The sequence below is a fragment of the Sus scrofa genome, chromosome 1, assembly GCF_054392235.1.
Source record: "Sus scrofa isolate SSC_HxYL_T2T_F1_AM1 chromosome 1, Sscrofa_HxYL_maternal_Yorkshire_Landrace_v2.0, whole genome shotgun sequence".
Lineage (NCBI taxonomy): Eukaryota > Metazoa > Chordata > Mammalia > Artiodactyla > Suidae > Sus > Sus scrofa.
In genome coordinates, this window is record NC_139383.1 from 146,298,957 (window position 1) to 146,324,773 (window position 25,817).

The 25,817-nt window shown below is 41.5% G+C and overlaps 1 protein-coding gene across 17 annotated transcripts in view; it reads right to left on the reverse strand.

Moving 5' to 3' along the window:
• FMN1 (formin 1) overlaps window positions 1-25,817 on the reverse strand; it is a 467,182-nt gene that overhangs the window by 295,974 nt on the left and 145,391 nt on the right. For 12 of the 17 annotated variants that reach the window (XM_084975416.1, XM_084975406.1, XM_084975442.1 and 9 more), the window contains one exon: window positions 13,319-13,436. The exons of 2 other annotated variants lie outside the window; for them this stretch is intronic. In XM_084975416.1, the coding sequence (XP_084831542.1) occupies window positions 13,319-13,436 (118 nt within the window). Of the gene's footprint in view, window positions 1-13,318; window positions 13,437-14,844; window positions 16,504-25,817 lie in introns of those variants that run through there. 3 more of the 17 variants (XR_014814775.1, XM_084975476.1, XM_084975481.1) reach the window with 1 other exon arrangement.

The window sequence follows — 25,817 nt, forward strand, 5'->3', positions numbered from 1 at the left end:
ACGCTCGAGAGAGGATGAGAGTCAAAAGACACAATGCAGGAACTGGGAAGGATGGGTAGAATGTAATAGATAAGGAAGCACAGGTAAATGGTTTGCCAAGTTGTAAAGGTGTGGCATTGATTTTGTCAGCTAGGAAGGAGCAATTTTACGCCCTCAGAAAGTGACTCATCACAGAGAGTCCCTGGTGGGATGGCAGTGGGTTATTGTGTCCGAGTGTTGCAAACATAATGACTTACTTTTGAAGACAGAAATTGGTTGTTGAGAATATTAATTTAGGTAAACTGGTTTCAGACAACTGGTTTTGTGTGAGTTTGTTTCAGGTAAACTGACCTAGAGCTGAACACATATTTTATCCATGAATTGGGTAATCCATAAACATAAAAGAGATTACTGTATCACTATTACATCCCACATTCATTCCAGGCTGGTTAAAGAAATGAGTTCAAATTCAAATTATTTTCTTCTTCTAATAGCCCTGGCAACTGGCTTAGCAAGAGGCATTAAGTCATCACCTAAAAAGAAACCAAGAGTATCTTGGTTTTCTATTAACCCTTTATTCCATTACTGAGTATCACAATTTTTTTTTTTAATGTATCTGTTCACAAGGAAATAGAAATCATTTTCTTCTATCATCAGTTCTCTGGATCACTTCAAGGACCACTCTTCCTACTTCCCCACAGTAGCCACTCACCTCCCTTCCAGATCCATAATCATCCTCAGTACCTCTAAAGCAGTCTTACAACACTCATATTTAGTTCTGTTACTCCCCTAAACCTTTCAGTGCTCCCCACTCTCTACAGCCCAAGGCCCCGATCCACGTAATTTATTTCTCCTCTGAAGACCTGGCCTTCTCCATGTCTGTAGGCATAACACCCTCACATATCATCGCCCTTGCCTCTTATCTCTCAATCATAATAAACTACCTGTTATTCTTCCAACAAGCCCTGCTCTGCCTTTCCTCTACCTGCTTGGTCTACCTTGCCTCTACCTGACTTACCCAGCCTACTATCTCCCAGGTCTGCTCAGAAGGCCTGTCCAAGTTCCCCCAAATAGAGTGATCACACTTTTCCTCTGTGTTTCTACAATATGCTATACATTCTTCCCTAAGAGAACTGGAATATTTTATTGCATTTATTTGTGTATATTTTACCTGTCTTTCCCCTATGCTACTCTCTGCCATCCTACCTACTGTTCTGCCACCAAAACAATAAAATAGAAGAACCATGTTGCTTGAGTGAAAGGATCTTGCCTGATTCATCTTTGTATTTCAAGTACCTATCAAACTTACCAGTACATAGTAGATGCTCAGTAAATATTTGCTAAATGAATGCATGAATATATTATTATTTGTAATAATGGAAAAAATAATCAATGAATTAAACACTAATAGCATGCTAGTGTTACTAAATAAGAGGTAGATATGATCTAAGAGCAACAGTGACTTTGATGTCACTGATATTTACCTGCAACTTACAAGATTACAACACAAGATAGAATATGTGTTCTAAATAAAGTCAAGGAAAAGCCCCCTAAAAGTCATCAGAGCTGTGCCATGTAACTCAATACACAATAGCAGCTGCTTTGCAAACTTCACTTCCACTTATCTTGATCAGTGGTGCACTGAAGGATGAATCTTAACACTAGGGAAAGAAACAACATCTGAGAACACCCCAAGGGGCAGGTCTGAAAACCATTTGGTTGTCATTTCCATTTTAACAAATTCATTGCTTCACTGTGGAGTCACTAAATACTCCACTACTTAAAATACAGAAAATGTCTCCATAGTTTCCTTTAGTTTCTCTGATCTTGAATTCACAAAATTCATCATATTTGGCTAAGATTTTTCCTTCTTTAAAATGACTAGAAAATCCACAATTCAAATTCAGCATTTTATCATGTTGAATTAACGCAGAGATGGTTCCACACTAATGAATCTAAAACGTAATTCGTAGATAATCAGATTCAAGAAAATCACATGAATCACATGGTCATTTCAATAAATACACCCTTCACACATTAAACTCAAAAACTATTTTTTGTGATATCAGTACCTCGAGGCTCAGATGTATAAAGAACATTCCTCAACTTGATAAAGGTTATTGATGAAAAAACCCTCTGACCAACATAATGTTTAACTGAAAAACACTAGAAGGAGGCCTATAAAGTCAAGAATAACACAAGGATGTCTACTAATCACTTTTCCAGCTCTGTTTTGGAAGTCCTAGGCAGTAGAGAAAGTCTAGGAAGAAAAGGTAACAATTTGTGTTTTATTTTCTGATGTTAGAAACCTGATTTTAAACAGGCAAAGAGTTTGAATGGACATTTTTCCAAAGAAGATATACAAGTAGCCAAGAGGCCATGAAGAGACACTCAACATCATCAATCATTAGAGAAATGGAAATCAAAATCCAATGAGAGAGATACTACCTCACACTGATTAGGTTGCCCACTGTTTTTTGTTGTTTCTTTAATTTACCTACTGCACCAGGCCGGGGATCAAACCTGCCTCCACAGTGACTAAACCCCTGCAGTTGGATTCTTAACCCACTGCTCCAAGGAGGCAACTCCAGGTTGGCCACTATAATACACAACAAAAAACTGAGAAAATAACAAGTGTTGACAAGGTGGAGAAAGTAGAACTTGTGCACTGTTATTAGGAATGTACAGTAAAACAGTAGCTATGGAAAACAGCATGGCAGTTCCTCAATAAACAGAAAAAAATAAAATTACTAAGTGATCCAGCAATCCCACTTATGAGTATACCCCCAAAGGAATTCAAAGCAAGGTCTGAAGGAAATATTTGTACATCCATGCTCATAGCACCATTTTCACAATAGCCCAAAAGTGGAAGCAACCCAAGTGTCTACTGGAGGATGAACGGATAAACAAAATGCAGTATAGACATGCAATGGAATATTATTTAAAAAGGAAGGAAAATCCGATATATGCTACATGGATGATTCTTGAGGACATTATGTTACATGAGGTAGGCCAGTAACAAAAAGACAAATACTTTATGATTCCACTTATACGAGGTATCTAGAATGGTCAAATTCATAAAAGTAGAAAATAGGATACTGGCTGCCAGAGTTTGGAGAGAGAAGAGGATCTAAAGTTGTTTAATGGGTGTAATTTCAGTTGTACAAAACAAAAAAGTTCTGGAGATCTGTAACACAACACAATATACTTAACACTGTTGAACTCTACTTAAAAATGGTTAACACCTATTCACCTATTATGTAAATCATTGTGTGCTATATCTACAAATACAAAGTGTAAATAAATGGTTTGAATGAATAAATTGGTAAAAACTGTTAATGGTTAAGATGACAAATATTATGTATATTTTATAACAAAAATACAAATTACCATGATTTGTCTACTAAAAAAAAGAAAATTCCAAAGCTCTCAACTGAAAAACTAGTAGGACTCACATGAGTGTCCAGTCAGAATTAAGAAACATGAAAATCGCTTTGTCATGCCAACAAAAACCAATTTAAAAACATAATGAGAAATGAATTCCATTGATAATCAAATATGCAAAAATTAATTTAAATGTGCACAAGCTATAAGAAGAAAACTGTACAACTTTATTGAAGAACATAAACGAAATCCTGAATAGCTAGAGATAAATTATGTTCCCAGATGGAAAGATTCAGTATTATCAGGCCTCTCATTTTGATCTATGATTTAATATAGTTCCAGTCAAAATTCCAATGTGATCATTTCACAGATCTTAATAAAACTGACTTTCAAGTTCATATACAAAGAGTTTATGTGAACAACTACCCAAAGGAAAAAAAAGAATCAAGGTGCTTTCAACTGCCAGATATTTAAATAATTTTAAAACTACCATCAACTCTAGACATAAAATTGGTACAAGGTATCCATAAACATAAAAAAATAAGGAATCTATCAATGGATCAGCTTGTAGAAAGGAATTTATGTATCTGAGAGTTGGCACCCCACATCTACAGAGTAAGAACCAAGTATTTATTAAATGATGTTGGGGTAAGGAGTTAGCAATCTGGAAAAGACAGAACTAACAGTAGCTTACATTATGTTCCTTCCACTATGTGCCGGGCACTATGCTAAGGTCTTGAAATGCATTATTTCATCAACTATTAAAAACATTTTTTGACAAAAATAAGGAATCTAAGACATAAATAGGAAATATTCTTACCCAGTAACTTGCCTGGTAAAAGGTAATTAACTTGCTTCAGTAACTGCTAAAGCCTAAACTTTGTCTCCATGACTTTAGATTCCAGAACCTAAGCTCCTACATACAGCACTCTGCCACCCTTAACACATCCTAATGCACGCCACACCCAGAAACAAATTCTAGACTGAATAAAAATCTAAACATGTGCATATTAGTTAAAATATACATATTATTTAAGTCTAGGTTAGGAGAGTTCCTGTCATGGCGCAGCAGAAACGAATCCCACTAAGAACCATGAGGCTGCAGGTTTGATCCCCGGCCTCGCACAGTGGGTTAAGGATCCGGCGTTGCCATGAGCTGTGGTCGCAGACACAGCTTGAATCTGGTGTTGCTGTGGCTCTGGCCTAGGCTGACAGCAACAGCTCCGCTTGGATCCCTAGCCTGGGAACCTCCATAGGCCATGTGCGCGGCCCTAAAAAGACAAAAAAAAAAAGAAAAAAAAAAGTTTATAGGTTAGGGAAGGCTTAACACTAATAACAACAACTCCAGAAAAAATATGACATAAAACATAAAATTTCCATATAATGAAAGACAACAAAAGGTAAAAACACATGTTATGATAAAGAATGTGATATATACAACAAACGACTGGTTTCCTTGATATATAAAAACCACCTTTCAAATCAGTAAGAATAGAGATTAATGACTAAATTTACAAAAAGGCAAAGAATATAAGCAAGCAAGTCACATGAGACGATAAAATGAAAAGATGTCCAACTATGCTAGTAGCAGAGAAATACAGATTTAAAATAGTGTGCAATTTTTAACCTTAGCTTGGCAGAAAATGAATAAGTATTTGTAAAGTGTGAGTAATGGATATTCTTGTTTTAATGGGTTCAGTATTTTGAGAGGGCAACTGTGCAGTATCCACCAGTGGTTAAAATGGGTGTGAAATCTAACACACAATTCTGCTTCTGTCTTATCAAAATACTCACGGGTATGCACAAAATAGCAATACAACAATTTCATGACAGCACTGTTTGCAACAGTAAAAGATTCTAAGTAAATAAAAGGTTCATCAGTAAGGAAGTATTTCAATAAGGTACAAATACTATTTTACTGAGAGAGCGGGAGAGATTCTATCTAACAAAAAGGTCAGAAAATAGAATTTTTAAAAACGTACACACAATTGCATCAAAATTTTAGAATACTTAGGGATAGATTTAAATTTAAGGGCAACTAAAACCTTCACAAAGAAAACTGATCAGAGAAATGAGAAAAGGCCACATGCAAATAAGTATTTATGAAAAGATTTACATACTATGTTCATGGAATTAAAAACTCACTTATTATAAAGATTAAGGTCAAAAGCAGCTGAAACTACTCTAGTGTTAGATGTCAGAATTGTGGCTACTTTGGAGGAAAAAGGAAACTGATGATAGGAAGGAGATGAGACAGGAGCTTCCTGGGTACAGACAATGAACTATTTCTTGATTTGCACGTTGTTTTCAAGAGTATGTTATAATCCATAGAGCTACATATGTGTGATGAAATAAAAATTCTCATTCTAAGGCAAGTCAAAGAAATCTGACACACAAAAATTTTTCTCAGTTTTGGCCTCCTCTCTCTTCTCTACTGTACACTGTGTGTCTACATTATGCATTGACCAAACCTCCCCATCTACAGAAATACCTGCTCAACCATAAAAAGCAACATTCTCCCAGCATCAGCAAGATAACTCCTTAGGAGATATCCTTTCTTCATAATCCTCTGTGGGCCACAATGACCCACTACCCATTATTTCCTTTGTACATGTAGATCTGGATTGTGTAAACTGGCAATAATACATCATTTAATATATACCCCTATGTCTCAAAAACTTATGTAACTGTGCTTTGACCTCTATGTGGAAGAACAGTTCTCACAGCTTTCTGAGAGGCTCTCCCCAGATTACGACCCTCAAAACCCTCAATGTGGCTCAAACGAAATTTTCCATTGCTTTCTTAGATCAATTAATTAATATTTTTTTAGATTTTTTTAAATTACATATATATACATATATATGTATATATGTCTTTTTAGGTCTGAACCTGAGGCATATGGAGGTTCCCAGGCTAGGGGTCAAATCAGAGCTGTAGCTGCTGGCCTACACCACAGACACAGCAATGTGGAATCTGAGCTGCATCTTCGACTTACACCACAGCTCACAGCAACGTCAGATCCTTAACCCACTGAGCCAGGCTGGGGATCAAAAACCTACATCTTCATGGATGCTCGTCACATTCGTTTCCACTGAGCCATGATGATCAGGAACTCCCTGATTAATTTTTTATGAACACTGTAATACAAGCTATTTTCCATGTGTATGTTACACTTCAACAAAAACTTTTTGTGTTTTTTTGTTTTTTCTTCGGGTTTATTTGAATGTTTTTAAAACTGAGCAAGTATTGACTTTACAATTAGAAACAAAAAGGAGTTATCAAGGGAGTTCCCATTGTGGCACAGCAGAAACGAATCCAACTAGTATCCGTGAGGATACTAATTCCCTGGCCTCACTCAGTGGGTCAGGATCCAGCATTGCCATGGTGTAGATCACAGATGTAGCTGGGGTCTGGCGTTGCTGTGCCTGTGGCATAGGCCAGCAGCTGTAGCTCCGACCCTTAGCCTGGGAACTTCCATATGCCACAACTTCAGCTCTAAAAAGAAAAAAGAAAAAAGAAAAAAAAAAAAAGGAGAAGCTTTCAAAAATGTGGTGCTAAATTCTGGACTCATTATGTCAGCCTAGGCATGTTTTGTTTTGTTTCAGGTTGAAGCATTTCTCTTTTCCCACTGCTCTTCTGGCCCATATATACCTGATTGCCTGTATCAATAAAAACCTTTTTAAAAAGTCATGAAAACAGAGGAGTTCCTGTCATGGTTCAGTGGAAACGAATCCAACTAGGAACCATGAGGTTATGGCTTCAATCCCTGGCATCACTCAGTAGGTTAAGGATCCGGCATTGCCTTCAGCTATGGTATAGGCTTGCAGACGCAGCTCAGATCCCATGTTGCTGTGGCTCTGGCGTGGGCCAGCAGCTGCAGCTTTGATTGTACCCCTAGCCTGGGAACTTCCATGTGCCACATGTGCGACAAATAAATAAATAAATAAATAAATGAACTTATTTAAAAAACAAAAATAAACTTACAGATTTCAAAACCAACCTTATGTTTACCATAGGTGAAACCACCAGTGGGGGCACAAGAAGAACTGGGAGGGTAGGAATAACACATACACACTACTATATAAAACATGATTAATGAGAACCTACTGTATAGCCCAGGAAGATTTACCCAATAGTTTACAATAACCTATATGGGGGGAAAAAGAGAATGGATATATTTATAGGCAGGACTGATCCACTTTGCTGTACCCCTGAAACTAATACAACACTATAAATCATCTACACTCCAATAAAATTAAATTTTTTTTTAAAAAAAGGGGTTTAGTTACTGAAACTTTGCAATAAGTTACTTCTCAGAAATACAGTCATTTGTTCTTCCTACCAAAGAGGAAAGCATTTACAATGTCCCAGTTGCTTTTTCTGGAGGAGTGTGTGCCCTCTTTGCTGAGCTAGTGGACGGCCCTGAGCACACTAAAGCCAACCAAGAGGAAGGAACCGGATGGGCTGCAAGTGGAAAGGCGAGGGGGGTGCGGTGAGGGGAGGGTGTCCACACTGGGACATGGAGTGGCTGCTTAGTGGAGGATCCAGAGAACAGCAACAAGGCAACTGGCCATTGATGAAGATTTGAGGGAGAGAAGAAAAATGGGGCCACCTCGATAGAAATTTTGAGGAAAAAAGTACTGAAAGGAGGTATTTGTGAAAATGTGGCATAGGATCTGGCATATCAAACCTCAGCCTCATCTCCCCAAGAGAAGGCTCAAAGCGGATTTGAGCACTTGTTTTATTTTCTCTAAAACACAACAAAACTACTGAAATACACAGCCATGAAACTAAGAATATGCACGCAGGCACCTTTCCTAAAATCAAATGCACCTGCACCCGGCACTGCATCACACAAACCAGGGCCAGTGATGAGCGCCACCTGAACTTCGCAAGAACCCACAAACCAGGAGCATTTTTATTTGCTTTACGTTGCTTAAGCGAGCCTCAATAGCATTAAAGATGCCATTAAAATTCCTCTTGTTTATTTTTATGAGTCAAAAGGCAGCATGAAACGATCCTGTCAATTTCTGTGGATGTGTCTGGTGAGCCAGTATGGTATCCACATGCTCACCTTCATTATTCAGATGGACTCGCTCCAGCTCCATAATTTTAATAACCAGCTAATGAGTAAGCCCCAAGAGATGCCACATGCATGGACAGCTTGCCTACTCACAAGAACCATGACACCTGGTGCTAGGTTCTCTTTACTACAAAAGTCACAGTGTGCTTGCCCTCAGCAAGGTCATCCATATGCTAGCTCACAGCCCCAGGTCACCTCAGATGTTTCAGGCCATCCGTCATAACACAAAATAGGCAACAGGAAAGGAAGCCCAGATCCAGGCTGAACATTTGCAGCAAAGATTCTTCATCTAAACCTGGGAAGGCGGCAGGAGATGCTGGGGGGTTGATGGGAGGAGGATCTAAAATGCTGTGTATGCAAAATTAACATCAGTGTCTTCTTTCATAGCTTTGTATCATCATTAGGTTTTAAAAGGAGTCTCAGAATGTTAAGCATCACTCACTAGAAAAAAACTGAGGGACAGGACCCCTGAGATTGGCTGGTCCAATCTTCTATGAGCCGACTGGAGCAGAAAACACAATGCTCTCCCAGGATGAAAAATAGGTGTTTCCTTCATGTCCTTGTAGCAGAGCCCTGTGTGGTCGGGTGTAACAAGGTATGTGTGCGGCAATTCTTCAACCAGCCAATGGGCTTTAGAATGTTCTTTCATTTGGAGTCAGCTGGCAGCGTAACTGTGCTGGGCATCTTCCATTTGCTTCCCAGATCCACTCACCACCCCCTACCTCTCTGTCCCCTGTTGTCTGGCCAAAAGTGACTCCCCATCCTCCTACTTCTCTTTGGGTTTGACCAAGGGGATGATGGCAGGAGACCAGAGAGCAGGAGAAGAAAGTCAGGGCGTTATTTCCCCAGCTCCCTCCCCCTTCAGGTCGCCATGGACTGGATACGCCTTCCACTGAAGGCCACACTCCTATCCAGAGGCCCTCACCACACCACTCAGCTTCCCTCTGAAGTTCTGGGTTTCCCAGGAGCTTCTCCCGGCCCTGCCCCTTCAGGTCTAGGGCTGTAAGCACATGTCACCAGGCCTAGCCCCAGATTGCTGCCTCATCTCCTGCTGCTTTTCCCACCTTTAAATAGTCTCTAACCAATTCTCAACCAAATCATCCTCACTCAGGTCCTGATAGGCCCCTGGCTGCTGTAGCAATAGTATATATAATTATCCAAAGAGAAAAGAAATTCAGGCAAGTGCATTTATCCTTCATAAAGCAAAAGGACAAAAGTGACTTAAACACATTTTAGAAATTTTTTCATTCAAGTTGGAGATAAAAGTTTAACTCCATATTAACTATGATTCAATTATTCTATGATACCTAAGATCCTTATAATTTTCAGTCTTTTTTTTTTTTTTTTTTTAAAGACTCTGAACACATTATTAACCCTTATGTAAACTTATCATGTACAGGGCAGCATACGAGAGGACAAACAGAAGAGACTGCTGGCTCTCTAGCTCTCATTAGACAAACTGCTTTTGCCACATCACATTTAAAGCTAGATACTTTTCTTTTAGGTTCCCCTCGTAATGTTTCACAACACACCTTTTCACTCGGCTGTGATTGGGACTGAACCCCAGGCTTCACAAGGTCATCAAGTTTACTCCATCCAGATATTTCTAGTCTGCTGCACAGGAAAGTGTCATGGACTCAACGTGAATTGATTCACCATTTAAGGAGGTGGGGGCTCTCTAAAAAAATCCCCCCCCCCAAAGCTAGACTATCCCAGCTTATTTCAACAGCAAACTCCAGTAAGCAGAGGAGAGACAATTCTGAGAACATGGGGTCTGTCACTCACATTGTCCCCAGCCCACTTCCAAGGAATGTGGTTGGGGGAGGGTGCTCTTTTCATTCAAAATTGCTGTGAGGCATCCCCCACACAGAGCAGAATGGCATTGATAATAATGTCTGAAAGGACATCACAGGACACGGGAGAAAGTGAATCTTTTTCATTTGAGTAGAACAACCCAAGCACAGCAGTGTGTTAACACTAGGGTCCCTCCCAACATGGCAGAGGTCAACTCCAGCACCTGTGCGAGTCCCTTGAGTGACAGCTCTAGCAAGCGCTTGTGCTTCTGTGGAGCGGCACATTACCCAGACTCCGAGAGCTCACAGATTAGCAGTGGCGGTGGCCTTAACTGTGGACACAGTGTCATCACAACGGCACTGGAGGCTCTAGTGGGAGCCAAAGGCTTTAGATGCCATGGGAGTTGATTAGTTGCAGTGTTAGCAACTACAGAGGATGCTGTTGGCTTTGGCAGCAGCAGGAGAGCATCCTTAAGAGGGAGCACCAGCAACAGCAGTCAGCTACCCTCAGAAGGCTAAGAGGACTCCGGAAGCCATCATTTAAAGGGACAGCTTTCCTTATAACAGCTCACTGTTTTTACCCTTGACCAAAAGTGAGTTTACAGTATTAGGTACTCTCCTAAGCCCTCAGAGAAAGATCATCGAATGATAAACTCTGAATAGAGAGAAACAGAAGCAGTGGCATGTCCAAAGCAGCTGAGGGCAGCACAAGGACAGCGAGAGACACATGATGAAAAACACCACCTCTTTCTCAGCTCTGCCAAGGACTGGGCTTCAATGTCAACAGTGGACATCTCCAATAGTGCACTTGAAATATGGATGCTAGAGTCTTATCTCCCATTTCACTAATTTAACGAACTATACAGGAAAAATAAAGAGCACTGAAGATATTCAAAGCATAACACTTTAAAACACCTTGAAATATTTTAGATCTAATTTTTCTGTCTCTGTGCTCCCTATAAAGTGGCAATTTTTATCTATTTCCCTAAGGGCGGGGAAACAAATGGAAATACCCACAAAATGTGGTAAAAGTTATAAATGCTTATAAGACTCCAGATTTCTCCACAACAAAGGTTGAGCAAATCACAAGGAAAATGTTAACCTCCTCAAGATTAGCCATGAATAAGACAACCATATGTTGGTACTTAGTAATGGGAAAAAAATAAGTTGTCTGCAGGCCTAGGATATCTTTTTTGATATCCCCCCCAACACACACACAAAGTGCATCAGCAGAGTAAACAGCACTACAAGGCTCTCGAGAGAATGGGCACCAGACCTGGGAGTATGCTGAGTAAGCCCTAGTACTTGTCACCCGTGGAAAGTGGATGGGGACCTAGTGCCTTCTGCAGGCAAAAGCCAGCATTCGAACCCACCCAAGAGAATGATTATTCATCATCATTATTCATCAATTCCTCCTCTTTTTCCCCCCATCTCATTCAAGACCTGGGATACCTCTGAGAACACACATTTTATGACAAAAAGAGGCTGGCAAAGCCACTGGCTTCCACTGTAATTACACTGAAAGGTAATGAGAGTATTCCTCTGAGCTTCTGGGAAATGGAAAAGGACAGAAGCAAAGACTAAGGAATACTGCATAGGGTATAAATGCTCCCAAACATGAACGGCAGTAGACTGAAAGCCATTTATGACATTTCCTTCTCTATTCAGCAAATGCTCATCCTTACAAGGAAGACTGCCCCACCAAGATAAACTAGGAATCGGAACTCCTGGATTCCAGGTTTTGAATGAAAAGCAGACTTCAGGACTTTGACTTTGCATTGTTCCCACAGGGCCAGATTATGGGAAAGACACCTCAGAAGGTGGTTCAATACTGCAATCACGGGCAGTCAAATTCCAGAAAAATCAAATGTAGGCAATAAGATTGAAAGGGCTGTCTACATTTTCACCAAGGCTATGATGGTTTTCATTCTGTCAGTCAAGCACATCAGGAAAAAATATCATGAAGTGGAGGGTATCTTGGGGGTAGTCAGGAGCTAGCAATTGTGCAAATGGAGGCCAAAGCAGTCAAGCTGGAGAAGCGAGATTGATCAGTGTTCTCAATCACTGATTTTAATTTTATCATCTTAAAAAAAAAAAAACAAAACTATGTATTGCTAAACAAACTTTGAACCACTTTTGTCATCAATCAATAGGAACTGAAAGAAGTATTTTCATATAACCATACCAACTGATAATTTACACACATGCCTAAGACAACCTGCAAAATATAAGCCTATAATAAGTAATCTTTAGCTTTCAGGAAGAAGTCAAAGGGGTTTCATTAGAGACACACGCAGACACACATATACACAATTAAGATACATCAGCTTCTCATTCTCTGTTTATCTGGCTATGCCAGAGGCATACAAAAGTTCCCGGGCCAGGGATGGATCCCGCGCCACATCAGTGACAGCACTGGATGCTTAACCCACTGTGCCACCAGGGAACTCCACCTTTTTCTTTTTGTTAAATTTCATGTGAACCCCTCACTTAAAAGAGTAAAAATATCTAGATTCACTTTCTATTTAAATATATTCAAACAAAGCTCCTGAGAAGGTTTCCAGAGAGTCAGATTGCTTTAAAATTGGCCATGCATTAAATAAAGCTTTGTCTCAGAAAAGTGAAAGAGTAACTGATACAGGATCTGTACATTCACTCTGCACAAGGTTCCTGCAGCTCAAAAGCACGACTCACAGACAAAGAACAAATCAGATTACAGCTCTGGAGATTCCATCTCTGCCTCTTCCAGCAAGTCTGCTGGCTCACACAACATGATATGAGGGCCAATCACCTGCGTCCTGGGCAGTCTGTAATCTACCTTCTCCATTAGTCTCCCACAGGTTCTCCTACTTTACACACACACCCTCTTCCCTCATTCATTGCACTGCACTCCCCTTTCATCTCTATGAGACTCATTAATGATAAGTGTGCCAGGGTTTACTTTAACAGCAAAACCAAAAAGAAAAGGCTTCAGCATTACATTCGATCAAAAAAACAAAAACCTCAACTTCAGAGTCCAGAACTGAAAGCCACTGTGGCAGAAGATTAGCCCTGGGCACCTGGCTTCTTTGGATGTTACCTGCTTCAGTGTACTTCAATCCCACTTTTTCTTCTGCGTCTTTTGTCTTCGGGGGTGGCCAGACGGCTTGGAGTCTGCCAGGAGTCCTATCATCTTGCTCGGTGGGGCTGTGGTCAGGCTGTTGAAAAAAAAAGGGGGCAAAGAAAAGATTAAGTTGAATGAAAGGTGGCCAGAGTCAATTAATCCCTGAGAACAAACATGCTCACTCTAACGCTTAAATTAATCCTAACAGCCAGTTGCATGCTGCTCTCATTCAAAGTAACTGAAACATCTCACCACAATAGGATCTTTTTCCAGAAATGTAAAGTGATCAGTTGGGGGTGGGGGTGGGGGAGGTTGGGAAACACCTCAAAGGCCAAGTATCACACAATTCTCAATAAATAATTTTTATCATATAACTATTTTCTTTAATCCTAAATACACTTTGAGCTCAAGATACAGATCCACATGTTACTACAACCGGGTACATTTATAGGAATATTTACAAATGCATCTCAATGAAGTTCAAAGTTATTTAGAATATAAAGACTGGTTTCATATTTTCCATGAATATAAACTGCAGGCCAAGATATACTTCTCTAGGAAGTCCACAGTGATGAATTCTTTTTTTTTTTTCTTTCCTACAGAAAAATGAAAGAGATGGATTTCATATTCAAGCTATCTTTACAGGAATTGATTTTTACAACTTTTAACGTCAATTCAAGATAATTTTTCCAAAGACCTTTAAATGTAATGTTTTAAAACATATCAAATACATGAGGGAATGATAATTATATGCCAAGTTGATACTGAGCAAGACATTCTAGTCATTGTCCTTATAAACTTTTAAGATCCACCAGATAAATGCTTGGGAGTCCTTACAAATTACCCAAATAATTTTTTTAATAATAGTAACAGTTTTCATTAAGTAGATGGTTACTATGTGCTAACTTCATTTAATCTTCACAACAACCAAATAAGCTAAAGGTTATTTTCTTCATTTTTTGCTGACGAGGAGATTGAGGCTGAGAGATGGTCAAGGTCACCCAGCCAGAAAATGGGAGAGTTAGAATTAAAACCCAGGTCTCATTCTCAATTCAGTGCTCAGTCAGGATGCCTTGTAACCAATAGAGAACATTTCAATCACATCACGAACATATTTCGCCAAGTGGCAGACTTTCAAAGGAAAAACACAAGTTTTCACAGAGGTGTAATTAAGTGGTGAGGAAATTTGGGCTATATTTCCATATTGCATTGATTCTTCATACTGCCTGGTTTTCAAAAGCACATTTACTACTAATGTTTAAATTCAGAGCGACAGTTTTCCTTCTCTACCTGCACATCTTATATATACTCCCACTTACAACAACCCAGAAAAATGTATAAAAAGGCTTCTGGCCAACTCCATACTCCTAACAAAGACAACTCAGTTATATTCATCTCACCTAGAAGAGGGTCCCTAATAGTGAGATTCACTTTGACAGGAAACCTAAAAAGACATACAGCAGCCTCACACACAACAACACACGAAACTCAACACTACATACGCTTTTGGAATCCGAGGGGCCATCCCCTGGCCTTGACCTCGACCGCTCAAACACAGCTCTTAGAGACTCCTTCTCATGTCTCATCTTGCGCTTGAGAGCTTCCAGCTCAGAGGTGTCAGCTGTGGTCCCCTTTCTGGGGGGACGGATGAATAAGGCTTTAAAGGCCTCCAAGGCAGTCTCCGGTGGCTTTAGCTTGACCTCTCCCCCCTGGGTTTGGGCTTCTCCAGGGCTGCTCTCACTCTTCCCAGGAGCATGGCAGCCCATCTCTGCTCCCCTGGGCTGCTCAGGGTCTTCCACCTTTGGTTCAGCTCTGGGGACATCAATGTTGAGCAGCTGAGAAAGCTGCTCCAGGAGAGTGGGAGGGGCCTTGGGATCGTTCGTTTTCTCTCCAGTCTTCACTGTCTGAGGCCCTGCCTGTGCTAAGGACCTCTGGACAGGCTGGGTCAATTTGAGCAAAGCCAGGTCCCCATCCTTTGGTTTAATTTCAGTGATGGTCTCCCCACCCTCTGCTGGAGCTCCCTTCTTCAACACGCGAAGCCCACTAAAAAACGCTGGCAGCTGGAAGGACTTCTCTCCAGAGTCTTCTTTTTTAGAAGAGGCATTCTCGGTAACACCAACACTCAAGTTCTGGTCTGTCACCACTGGTAGAACTTTGGAACCTTCTTCTCCAGCTAGTCTTTGGCCAGGGCTGTGCTCTGTCTGAAGGCCTCCATCATCAGCTTCTGATTTGTGGCTTATCTCCAGGGCAGTCCTTTGAGGGACTTCTCCACAGAGGTCTCCATCACTAGTGGTACCAGTTTCTCCAGCGGCAACATCTCGCCTACCATCTCCTGTCTTTTCCTGGGGCTCCTCAAATGGCTCAGATAAAACAAAATCAGGGGGTTCTGGGCCATTGGTGTTGCTTCCCTCTTCCGGTTCCTGGCCTCCATCATCTGAGTCAGAATCACTGGTGGTGTTCACCAGGGTCCCACGAACCAAAACGACATTGTCTCCACTCACACTCACAGAATCGAGTGGAACTTGACCAGCGAGAGGAATCCCTGCCTCTGCTCCTCTCTGCCTTCCCTCCAACTCCTTCTCCACCCCTGCAGCCTTCCCATCATGTTCAAAGTCAGGTGGAACCCGAGCCTCTGTCTCTGGTGGATCCTGGCCACTGCTGGGCTCCACCAGCAGAGGCATGGAATCTGCCACTACACTGCGGAAGGCTTTCAACACCGCATCTTCCTCTTCAGGCTTCACTGACTCCAATTTACTCTTAAACCCAAACAGGGATTTCATAGAGAACTTGCTCAGGATCGACTGGGCCATGTCAAGTCCGGCTTCGGGCTGTTCTGGTTCCGAGGCATCACGGCCATTGAGGGCGTCACCAAGGTCTTCCATGTTCCAGCAGTGCCCCAAGTGGAAGTTCTGACTTCTGTTACCTTCCCCAGCTCTCTCAATTTCTCTGCTCCATCGGCTCTTAACTTCCAGAACGGCGAGCAACAGGATCTGCCAGCGGACTCAGCCACAGAGCAAGCACACTTGGCCCGGCTCTGGTCCTTCCCGCGCCCTCCTTCCGGTTTGCGCGGTGATGGTGCGCCTGGGGCAACTGGAAAAAGTCCACAGAGCTTTACGCCCAGAAGCAGCCGAGGCTGCGCACCTTACTACACACGGACTGGTGAGGCTGCCCCTCTGGGACTTCCGTATTTATTCCCGGGGACAAAAGGCTTTTTGTCATTGGGAGAGTCAGCCTGCCCCCCCTCATCCTAGCCCAGGGCTTCGCCACGAGCTCCGCCCCGGTGCCGGCGATCTCCTGGTCGCTTTCAACTTCCTCATTGGTGAGCAGGAGGCTCCAGAAAGTGCTGAGCAGGCAAGCTGAGCCTGACAGCCCTAAACCAACCCCTTCCCTCGGAGCAATCCAAGAAATTCAAAAGTGAATCTGCAGAAAATGGCTGAAATACTTCTTATTGGCCCTCTTTTGCCATCTAAATCCTGGTCAGAAGCCCCGTGCCATCCTGGCCAAAAAAAACCTAGCAGTTCACACAGACCAACAGCCACTTATAAAGCCCAAAGCAAAGAAATAAGAGGAAAGAAAGCAAGAGATCACTTCAAAATGCCCAGGCTCTCAAAAGCAGTTAATTGACTGCCCTTGAAGCTTTCTTTTCTTTTTCAAAGTGCTTTCTTCCGCTTCCCTGCAGGTTTCATCTGGAATGCAGATTTTAGCTGCCAGAGCCGGAGAAGGAAAACCTACACGACTGGTTTCAGATTACTGCTGGTTTAGCGCTGCCCTGGTGTCTCAGTGTTCTGCAAACAGGTACTTAGGCAAGCACACCCACCACACCCAGTGTCCACCAGCCTTAGGGTGGCAGAGTAAACAGCCCCAGCCCGGCAGGAATGATTACCCGACACACTCTCTATGCCAACCTTGGGCTTCTGCTCAGCAGCTCTGACTTCCTGGGCTTCCTTAGAAATCCTGCTGGCCAAAGGGCACCCCTCTCCACTTCAGCGATCCAAAACAACAGATTGAAACCTGTCATCATACAGGGTAACATACAACCTGCCTTGTTAGCCAGAGCGATTCATCAGAGGTCCCCAAGGTCCCTTCCCCAAAAGGGCCAAACATCCAAAAGGTCTCTATCAGTCCAGTCTCTGTCACAGGTCCGATTTACAGGACAGACAAAACCACCACCAGATATGACCAGTTCAGTGCAGCTTCCAACACTGATTATATTCTGGGGACCTGGCAATGAAAGACAGAAAAACTGCAGCTCCGTCTCCTAGCTGCACTGCTGCCTCTTGGGACAGCTTCTGACAGACAGTACCTGAAAGTCTCATTGTTTTTCAAATCCCATCCAGTCAGCAGGCTTTTAGTAAGCACCTGGGCCCATTTAGTAAGCACAGGGCACTGTGCTGGATCAGAAAAGTCAAACTGGCTTAACAGTAATCATGGCTTAATAGTAATCTCTGGCTCTCTGAGCAAAGCTGCAAGAAGACTGAGCCCAAGTGTTAAATGCAAACAGAAATTTATTCCTCAAAGCAGAAACTCTTGCCACAAGCAAAACAGCTGCCTTGCTTTATCTGCAGTAGGGAGTGGTTCTGGCTTCCACATTGATAATGAATTGTATGCCCCCACTAAGTATTAATCTTGAAAAATTCTGATCATGGGAATAAATTTCTTGTGAGGTATCAAAAACCCTCACACAAAAAAGGGTACATATTATATCGCATCGTCCCCTATGGGAAAGTTAAGACAGTACTTATGAGGAACCTAATCCCTGATTTGACCTTATGTCTATTTTTTAAATTTATTTACTTTTATTATATCTAAATGGATACATTCCTCTTTGCTCCTGATCAGTGTTATTTTGGATTAACTGGGGCACAGTTAATCAAAAGGTTGCCCCAATGCAGGAAAACTCATTGATGCCATTTAAGTCTCAGAAGAAGCGTTGTGTCTAGAGGAAACACCCAATGATAAAAATCATACTTCTGCTTCTTCAAGACAGAAGAAAGAGGCTTCATCACATCAGATAATAAGATGATCAGTCTTCTGAAGAACTACGTGGACCAGTCAATATACAGGTGAAGGGAGGAGTCGTGGCACATTATTTGGTATTTGGTGGTCTCTAACTGAGAAGTCTCCATTTTTTCAGACATGGTTATTGAGCTCCAGAATAAATTTCTGAGGACTTTCAGCAGACTTGGTCAAAATGGGACATAAACTGGAAGGAGTCGATGGCTCTTCTACACTACAGCATGGGGTGGTATTACAAAGTTTCAGCACCCTCTCAATACCCATGGACACCAATACAATGTTGTGGCAAGTGTAGGAAGTATTCGGTCCCAGGACGTTATTTGATCCCAGCCCCTTGGCTCAAGATATAAGGTATTATTGGGTTAGCAGATGCAAACTATTACATTTAGAATGGATAAGCAATGAGGTCCTACTGTACAGGACAGGGAACTATATCCAATCTCTTGGGCTAGACCATGATGGAAGATAGTATGAGAAAAAGAATATACATATGTATGACTGGGTCACTATTCTGTACAGCAGAAATTGGCACAACACTGTAAATTGACTATACTTTAATAAAAATAAAATTAATAAAAACTAAGCAGCCATTCCCAAGAGAACACAACTGACCAAAGCTACACAGCTAGTTAAGTGAGAATTACTAATAATAGCTAACATTTAGTAGGTGTTTACAAGCACTGTGCTAGATGTTCCACGCATATTAACTGACTGATACACATAGCTAGGAGGTTGGTATCATTTTCTTTTTCCTGTTTGGAAGCTGAGGCACAGAAAGATGATGTGGCTTGCCCAGGTCCAAAGAGTCAACAAGTGGCAGAACTGGAGCTTGAATCCAGGCAGTCAGGCTCCAGAATTCACAGTTAGTCCCCTGAAATTCTGAGCTCTACCTTCTGCCATTAATAGGATGCCACCTACTCCTGCATATTGAAGAGTGAGGGATGTCAGCCCAGTTTGTTGGTGGTATCTCACTAGGACATGTTTTAGATACTTTTTCCCTCTGAGATCATACAGAAGACTGACTTCACAAAAAAAAAAAAAAGAAAAAAAAAAAAAAAAAGAGAGAGAGAGAGAGAGACAGAGAATGATGATTCTTTTCCCTTGTAATTTAGGGGGAAAATCCAGAGAGGCTGCTTAGAAAAAAATCAAGCAAAAATTCCTAACTGGCTTATCTACTGGATACAGACAAGACACACAATCCTTGAGACCCAAACTTATCAAGAGGCTTTCCAGCTTACCCAGACAATTCTCCTTCATTTAGGAAGCATAACCATCACAAAGATGCATTTATCCAATAATCATTGTTAACCACTAACTCTGTATAAGGCTCCAGGGATATAAAGATGAAGAAACTCCAGCCCTCCACCTTCATGAAACATGTAGCTTAATACGGGAAATCATCCAAGAAAGAAGTGACTCTTTGTTCACAGACTGTAACTGAGTATTTTATACCCCAGACTTCATCTAAACAGCAGTAGGTAGACCTAAGACAGTTTGGAATGAAAGCAAGCAGTGACCATATAAGTATGAAGCTGAGTAAGAAAGAACAGCATGGTAATTTAAAGAGATCTTTGAATACTGACTCTTTCAGGCCACTAATTCTCACGACCAGAACTGTTACTACCTCTGTTGAGGGAATAGAAAAATGTTCAGACCATAGTGTTCAAATAAGCAGCCTACAAATAGGATCTTAGCTGGGTGGTCATGAAAATGAATTTGTTAAATGCTTTAACATTCTCAGAGGGAAAAGCAGTCACTTCTCTTGGACCTTATTTCTGTCTTGTTTTGTGATACATACTTATTAAGTGTCTACTAAACAAAACCAGTGACAAGGCTTTCTCCTTTACAACCTCACCTGATTGTCTTTTGTTCTAACCTCAAGACACATCAGCTCTCTAATAGCTACACCTGTGCAAAAGGCCAGATTTAAATGATCTACCTTAGACAACTAGTTGAAAACAAGCATGATGAGTAGTAGGTAGGATTTGACCCATGTTGTTAAAAACAATCAGTACCCAGCGACTTGAAAACTGAATATAGTGTTTTTGTGGAGAATTTGCTACCAATGAATTCTCCGCATTCCTCCCATTTCAACAACCTCTCAGACTGAGACTAAGCCTGTTGTACCTCAGGGCAATGGGAACATCAGTCCAGTAAAAAATACCTGGTGACATAATTGTAAAAGAATGGTTGCAACAGCAACAACAAAAGCATACCATCTCCTAGAAGCAGTAGAATCTACCTTCCTTTTTCCTTCCCTTTTTTTTTCTTTTTTGGCCACCCAGCCACATATGGAGTTCCCAGGCCAGGGATCAGAACCTAGCTTCCTGATTCTCAGAATAATCAGAGGAATGAGCATTAAAATTTTTACAAAATCAATTTGCAGAAATTGGACACAGCCTGAAAGAAAACTTCAACTCCACCACTTTATACACTTATTTTTTGCAGCCCTCCGCATGTACTCAGCTTAGACAATCCCCTCCCACATTCCCATAAAACCCCCAAAACACAAGGGAAAAGTAAAGCAAGTGAGATTAATTGCAGGGAGTTAGGCTAAGTGATTCTCATGTTTCTTCTGATCCATTACTTCAAGTTCTGGGCTTGATTTTAATGACTGTTTCCAGCTTCTAGGGGTTCAACTAGGTTCATGGGAAAGGAGTTAAAACTAATAAGGGTAAGTTAGGCTGTAGAAACTTATTTCCGTGGAAGAAAAAAGCCTAGAACAACGGACTGGGACAAGTAAGTAAATTATGAAGAAAGATAGAAGTAGGGTAATGGGTGGAGATGAGTTTCGGGGATTCAGGAAGCATGTTCCAACTAAATGAAGTCTGACACAAACAGTGAGACCTGAGGAAGTGATCACAACCCCGGTACTCAAAAGCACGTTTGTTGAATGAGGAGTCGTTTGAAATAAGAGTGGAAGATTATGGAAGAAGCTGAGTGGAATCAAATTGCTGGGAGCCTGAATGGGACTTGAGAAGTCAACCAGCTCAGCATCCCTGTTTGAAAGTCAAGGAGAAGCTCAGTAACGGGAAGGCATTCACACATCTCAAGTGCAGCAAGATGGGAAACGGAGTGTCTAGATTCCTGTTCACCCCACATCACAGCCCCCTCCCGCCTTGGCGGGTGGTCTCACCTTCTTCCTGACCAGCATTCTTTTTAAGCTCATTTTCCACATCTTCAAAATGGAGTTACGAGGCCAAGTGAAAGCCAGAGACTGAGACCTCCCTAGGCTTCTCCTTCCATTTCTGCTGGCACTTTCCCTGCCTTCCAGGTGCGGATTTCCTCTGCCACTGAGGCAACCCTCCCAACATCCCTTCTGGCCCAGCCTCGGAAAGCCAGCAACTGTTTTTACTAACTGATTAAAAAGAAAACAAGCTGCACCTGCGGATGGCAAAGTCCAGGCTTATTGATTAAGGCCCATTTCCACTGAGTAGTCTTAGTGTAAAATGTTTCTAAGACTGGTTCCACTGAGCAGCATTCTGAGCATATGTGGAGGTGGACTGAATGTCGGTAACATACTAGGAGACTCTGAAAGGGAAGAGGAGAGGCCAAGGCATACTCGTGAAGCTGAAGAAAAGCAAACAGTGGGTATGTCAGCTTGGATCAAGTGATCAAGGAACGAGGGCAGTGTGCACAGTGAAGAACCCTGAGTCCTTGGTTCACATTCCACTCCGCTCCTGCAAGAAGCTTGACTTTGGGCAAGTTACACAAGCAACCTATACCCCAGCTTCTTCACCCATAAGCTTGGAATAAGAAAAGCGCCTACTTTGTGGGTTACCAGAAGCATTCAATAAACAATATAGGTTTCACATGCTCAGCAATGCCTGGCACATACAGAAAGTACTATATGGATGTGATATGTTTTCATAGCATAGGAACAGCTTTCTTAGGCACATCAACCAGCAGCTAACAGAATTTTGTTTAACCTTGTCGATATGAAACAGGTATTTACTGATGAATTGAAGGCCAGAGCAGGCAGCTGCCCCTTCTGGTTCCCTCCTACACAAGCTCTTGGGCAGAGGGGCAATTTGGTCTGAACAGGATTATTGCTTATAGACAGGCCTCCCCTCCCGCCACCCCTCATCTGTGCCTTGAGTGAATTGAGCTCTAAAGAAAATCTTTTAAAGGGGCCCCTTTGGGTGTTTCAGGGCCAGTGCTCTCTGGACTTTATTTTTTTTCCATCTGTATCACCTGAAGAAATCAATGAGTTTAAAGGGTTCCCAGGTGGCCACTGTGGAAAGTGACCTCTTTATTACTTGAAATAAAGCTCACCTCTTTATTACTTTTAGTGCTCCAGGGTGATTTTTAAACCAACTCAAGTATTTCAGAAGATAACAATCCATAAATTTGGATTTTCTCCAGAAAAATCAAGAGTCTGTTGACACATGCTGATGATATGTAGTCCCTGAGCACTGTGATTTCCTGTCCCCCTAGGGAAGGGTGTTCCCAGACCATGGCTGGCCTGTGCAAGAGCCCCAGGTGTCAACAGCAGAGCAAAGACCATTGTGTTGTTGTTTTAGGTCAATTCATTATACTTCAAAGGAGTACATACTTCATTGAAACTATCCTTACACTTACAAATCCTGAAATCAAGTTTGAAATAGTTATTACATTACAGCTTTAGGGTCTTATGGTCAGATATTTCCAAGGTTGATTCCAAGATGGAGTATCAAAGATTCCTTGGAAATGGATTCACTGTCAATGACAAAATAAAAGACTCTAAGAGGGGAGTTTCCCCTGTGGCTCAGCAGTAACACATGGACTAGGATTCAATCCCTGGCCCCGCACAGGGGGTTAGGGATCCCACATTGCTATGAGCTGTGGCGAAGATCTGTGGCGTAGATTGCAGATGTGGCTGCGATCCCGCATTGCTGTGGTTGTGGCTACAGCGTAGGCCTGCCCCTACAGCTTTGATTCTAATTCATCCACTAGGCTGGGAATTTCCATAAGCTGCAGGCACAGTCCTATAAAGACAAAAAAAAAAAAAAAAAAAAGACTGTAAGAGGGAAAAGGCTATGACTTACTTGTGAAGCAAGTCTTTACTGATGAACTGATGGCTGGAAAGGAAGAAAAATGGGAGCATTCTTTAAGATATAGAATTTCATGGGACATGTTTTTGAAGAGTTTGAGCTTTTCCCAAATGAGTAGCAGTGACATCCCATGTAAATAACCAGTACTGAAGGCATGGAGTCCGTGGAAAAAGCATTTCGTTGCGGCTAAGACTTGTCATCATAAAGCCTTTAGACCAAGGTCTGGAATCAAATAAACCATATATACCCCTTGCTGTCTACACTCTCCTTCTTCCTAGACAGCCACTGGCTCCATGATAACGGGGTGTTTTTCTGTTCTTTCTGGTCTTCCTTAATTTTTTTTTTTTTTTTTTTTTTTTTTGGTCTTTTTCAGGCTGCACCTGCAGCATATGGAGGTTCCCAGGTCAGGGGTTGAATCGGAGCTATACCTGCTGACCTACACACCACAGACACAGCAACAGGAGATCAGAGCCATGTCTGCAACCTGCACCACACCTCATGGCAACGCCAGATCCTTAACCCACTGAGCAAGGCCAGGGATCAAACCTGCGTCCTCATGGATGCTAGTCAGATTGGTTTCCGCTGAGCCACAAAGGGAGCTCCCCTTCCTTAATTTTTTTTAAAGTAGAAACTATGTTGGAAATATTAGGTCAAACACCAAAGATCCAAGTTGTCATTTTTAAACATTTTTAAATTTAAAGGAGGCAAAAGAAAAATTAAGGAAGATGAGGATTTACCAAAACCAAATGAAGATGGATGAGAGAAATATGCATGGGGAGAGGAGGGAGAGAGCTACTTATTGTCCAAAATAGGCACCATGTAAGGTTCTTTACGCAAGTTTTCTAGTACCTTAATCCTCCCTGCACCTCTATGAGAAAGGTGTCATTGACCCCATTTTATTAATGCTGTCCAGTGCCAATTTCTGTAATGATGGAAGTGTTCTGTATCCATGTCATGCAATGCAGTAGGTGCTAGTGGCCTCTATGCACTTAAAATGTGGCTAGTGTGACTGAAGAACTGCATTTTTAATTTTATTTAATTTTAAGTAATAACTATATGTGGCTAGTGACTACTGTTTGGCAATTGCCTTAGATGTTAAAATTGAGGTCAGAGAAATTAGGGCAATGCTAAGATTACACACCCAATGAGTGGCATTGCTGAAATCTGCATTGGATCGACTTGATTCTGAATGTACCTTCTTTTCGTTACAATAACTGCAAGAAGTATAGTAACAGTTCTCTTTCACCTTGAAAAGAGATCACCTGATGACCAGAACCACATGGGAAAGGTCAGAATGGGAGCAAAAGAGATCACCTGATGACCAGAACCACATGGCCACTGCAGTTAGAATTTTTTTTTTTTTTATGGCCACACCTGTGGCATGTGGAAGTTCCTGGGCTAGGGGTCAAATCAGAGCAGCAGCTGCTGGCCACCAAATATGACCCTCAACCTACACTGCAGTTTGCACCAATGCTGAATCTTTAACTCACTGAGTGAGGCCAAGGACTGAACCTGCATACTCACAGACACTATGGCAGGTTCTTAACCCACTGAACCACAGTGGGAGCTCTGGTTAGAAGGAACATGCAGAGAACAGGAAGGACATGTTATGAGCCCTGACTTGACAAGTGATAATACCTTGAATACTCACATCATTTAGTCAGGTTAAGAAAAAACATGGAAATCAATGTAAAGTCACTAAAATTACAAAGGAGAAAGTAAGCTAGGCATTGTCCTATGATGCTATTCTCGGACACAAAGAGAGGGCCAAGGAAAAAGGGGAGGGGGCAACAGCTATGGCTTTGAAGTGAGATATATTTGAAGTGAGGGTCAATATGGAATGTTACTCACTAGTCACACACTCGCGGTGTCACTCAGGCAAGTTCCTTGATTTCTGTGACCCAGTATTTACAGGTATAAAATGGGAAAAAAATAATATTTAACTCAGAGGATTGTTCTAAAAATTAAATGTGCTAATATTCCTAACCTAGTGCTTGTATGATTCATAACTGATGCTCAATAAATAGTGACCATCATTATTATGCAGCACGTATAGTTACAGGGATTAATAAGGGAGAAAGGAATCACATTTCCATAGTTTAGAAATACATTCACTATTGCCTCCATTTTTTACAGCATTTTAGTTTGAGTTTTAAGCAAAAAAAGCACACATAGCATTACTGTCATTTTCAACACTTTCAAAAGTATCGTGAAATATTCTGGAGAAATGTCATAACAGTTCCTAGAATCACAGTCACTTTCTATAACTGGAAAGGGATGTTTATGACCTTCAAATACAGGACATTTATGTAGTAGATGCAACTCTTAATACAATTTAGAATCAATACTATTAATAAATCAAGATGGCTTAATTAAAACATGTAAGAATCTTGGCGTTCCCACTGTGGTACAACAGGATTGGCAGT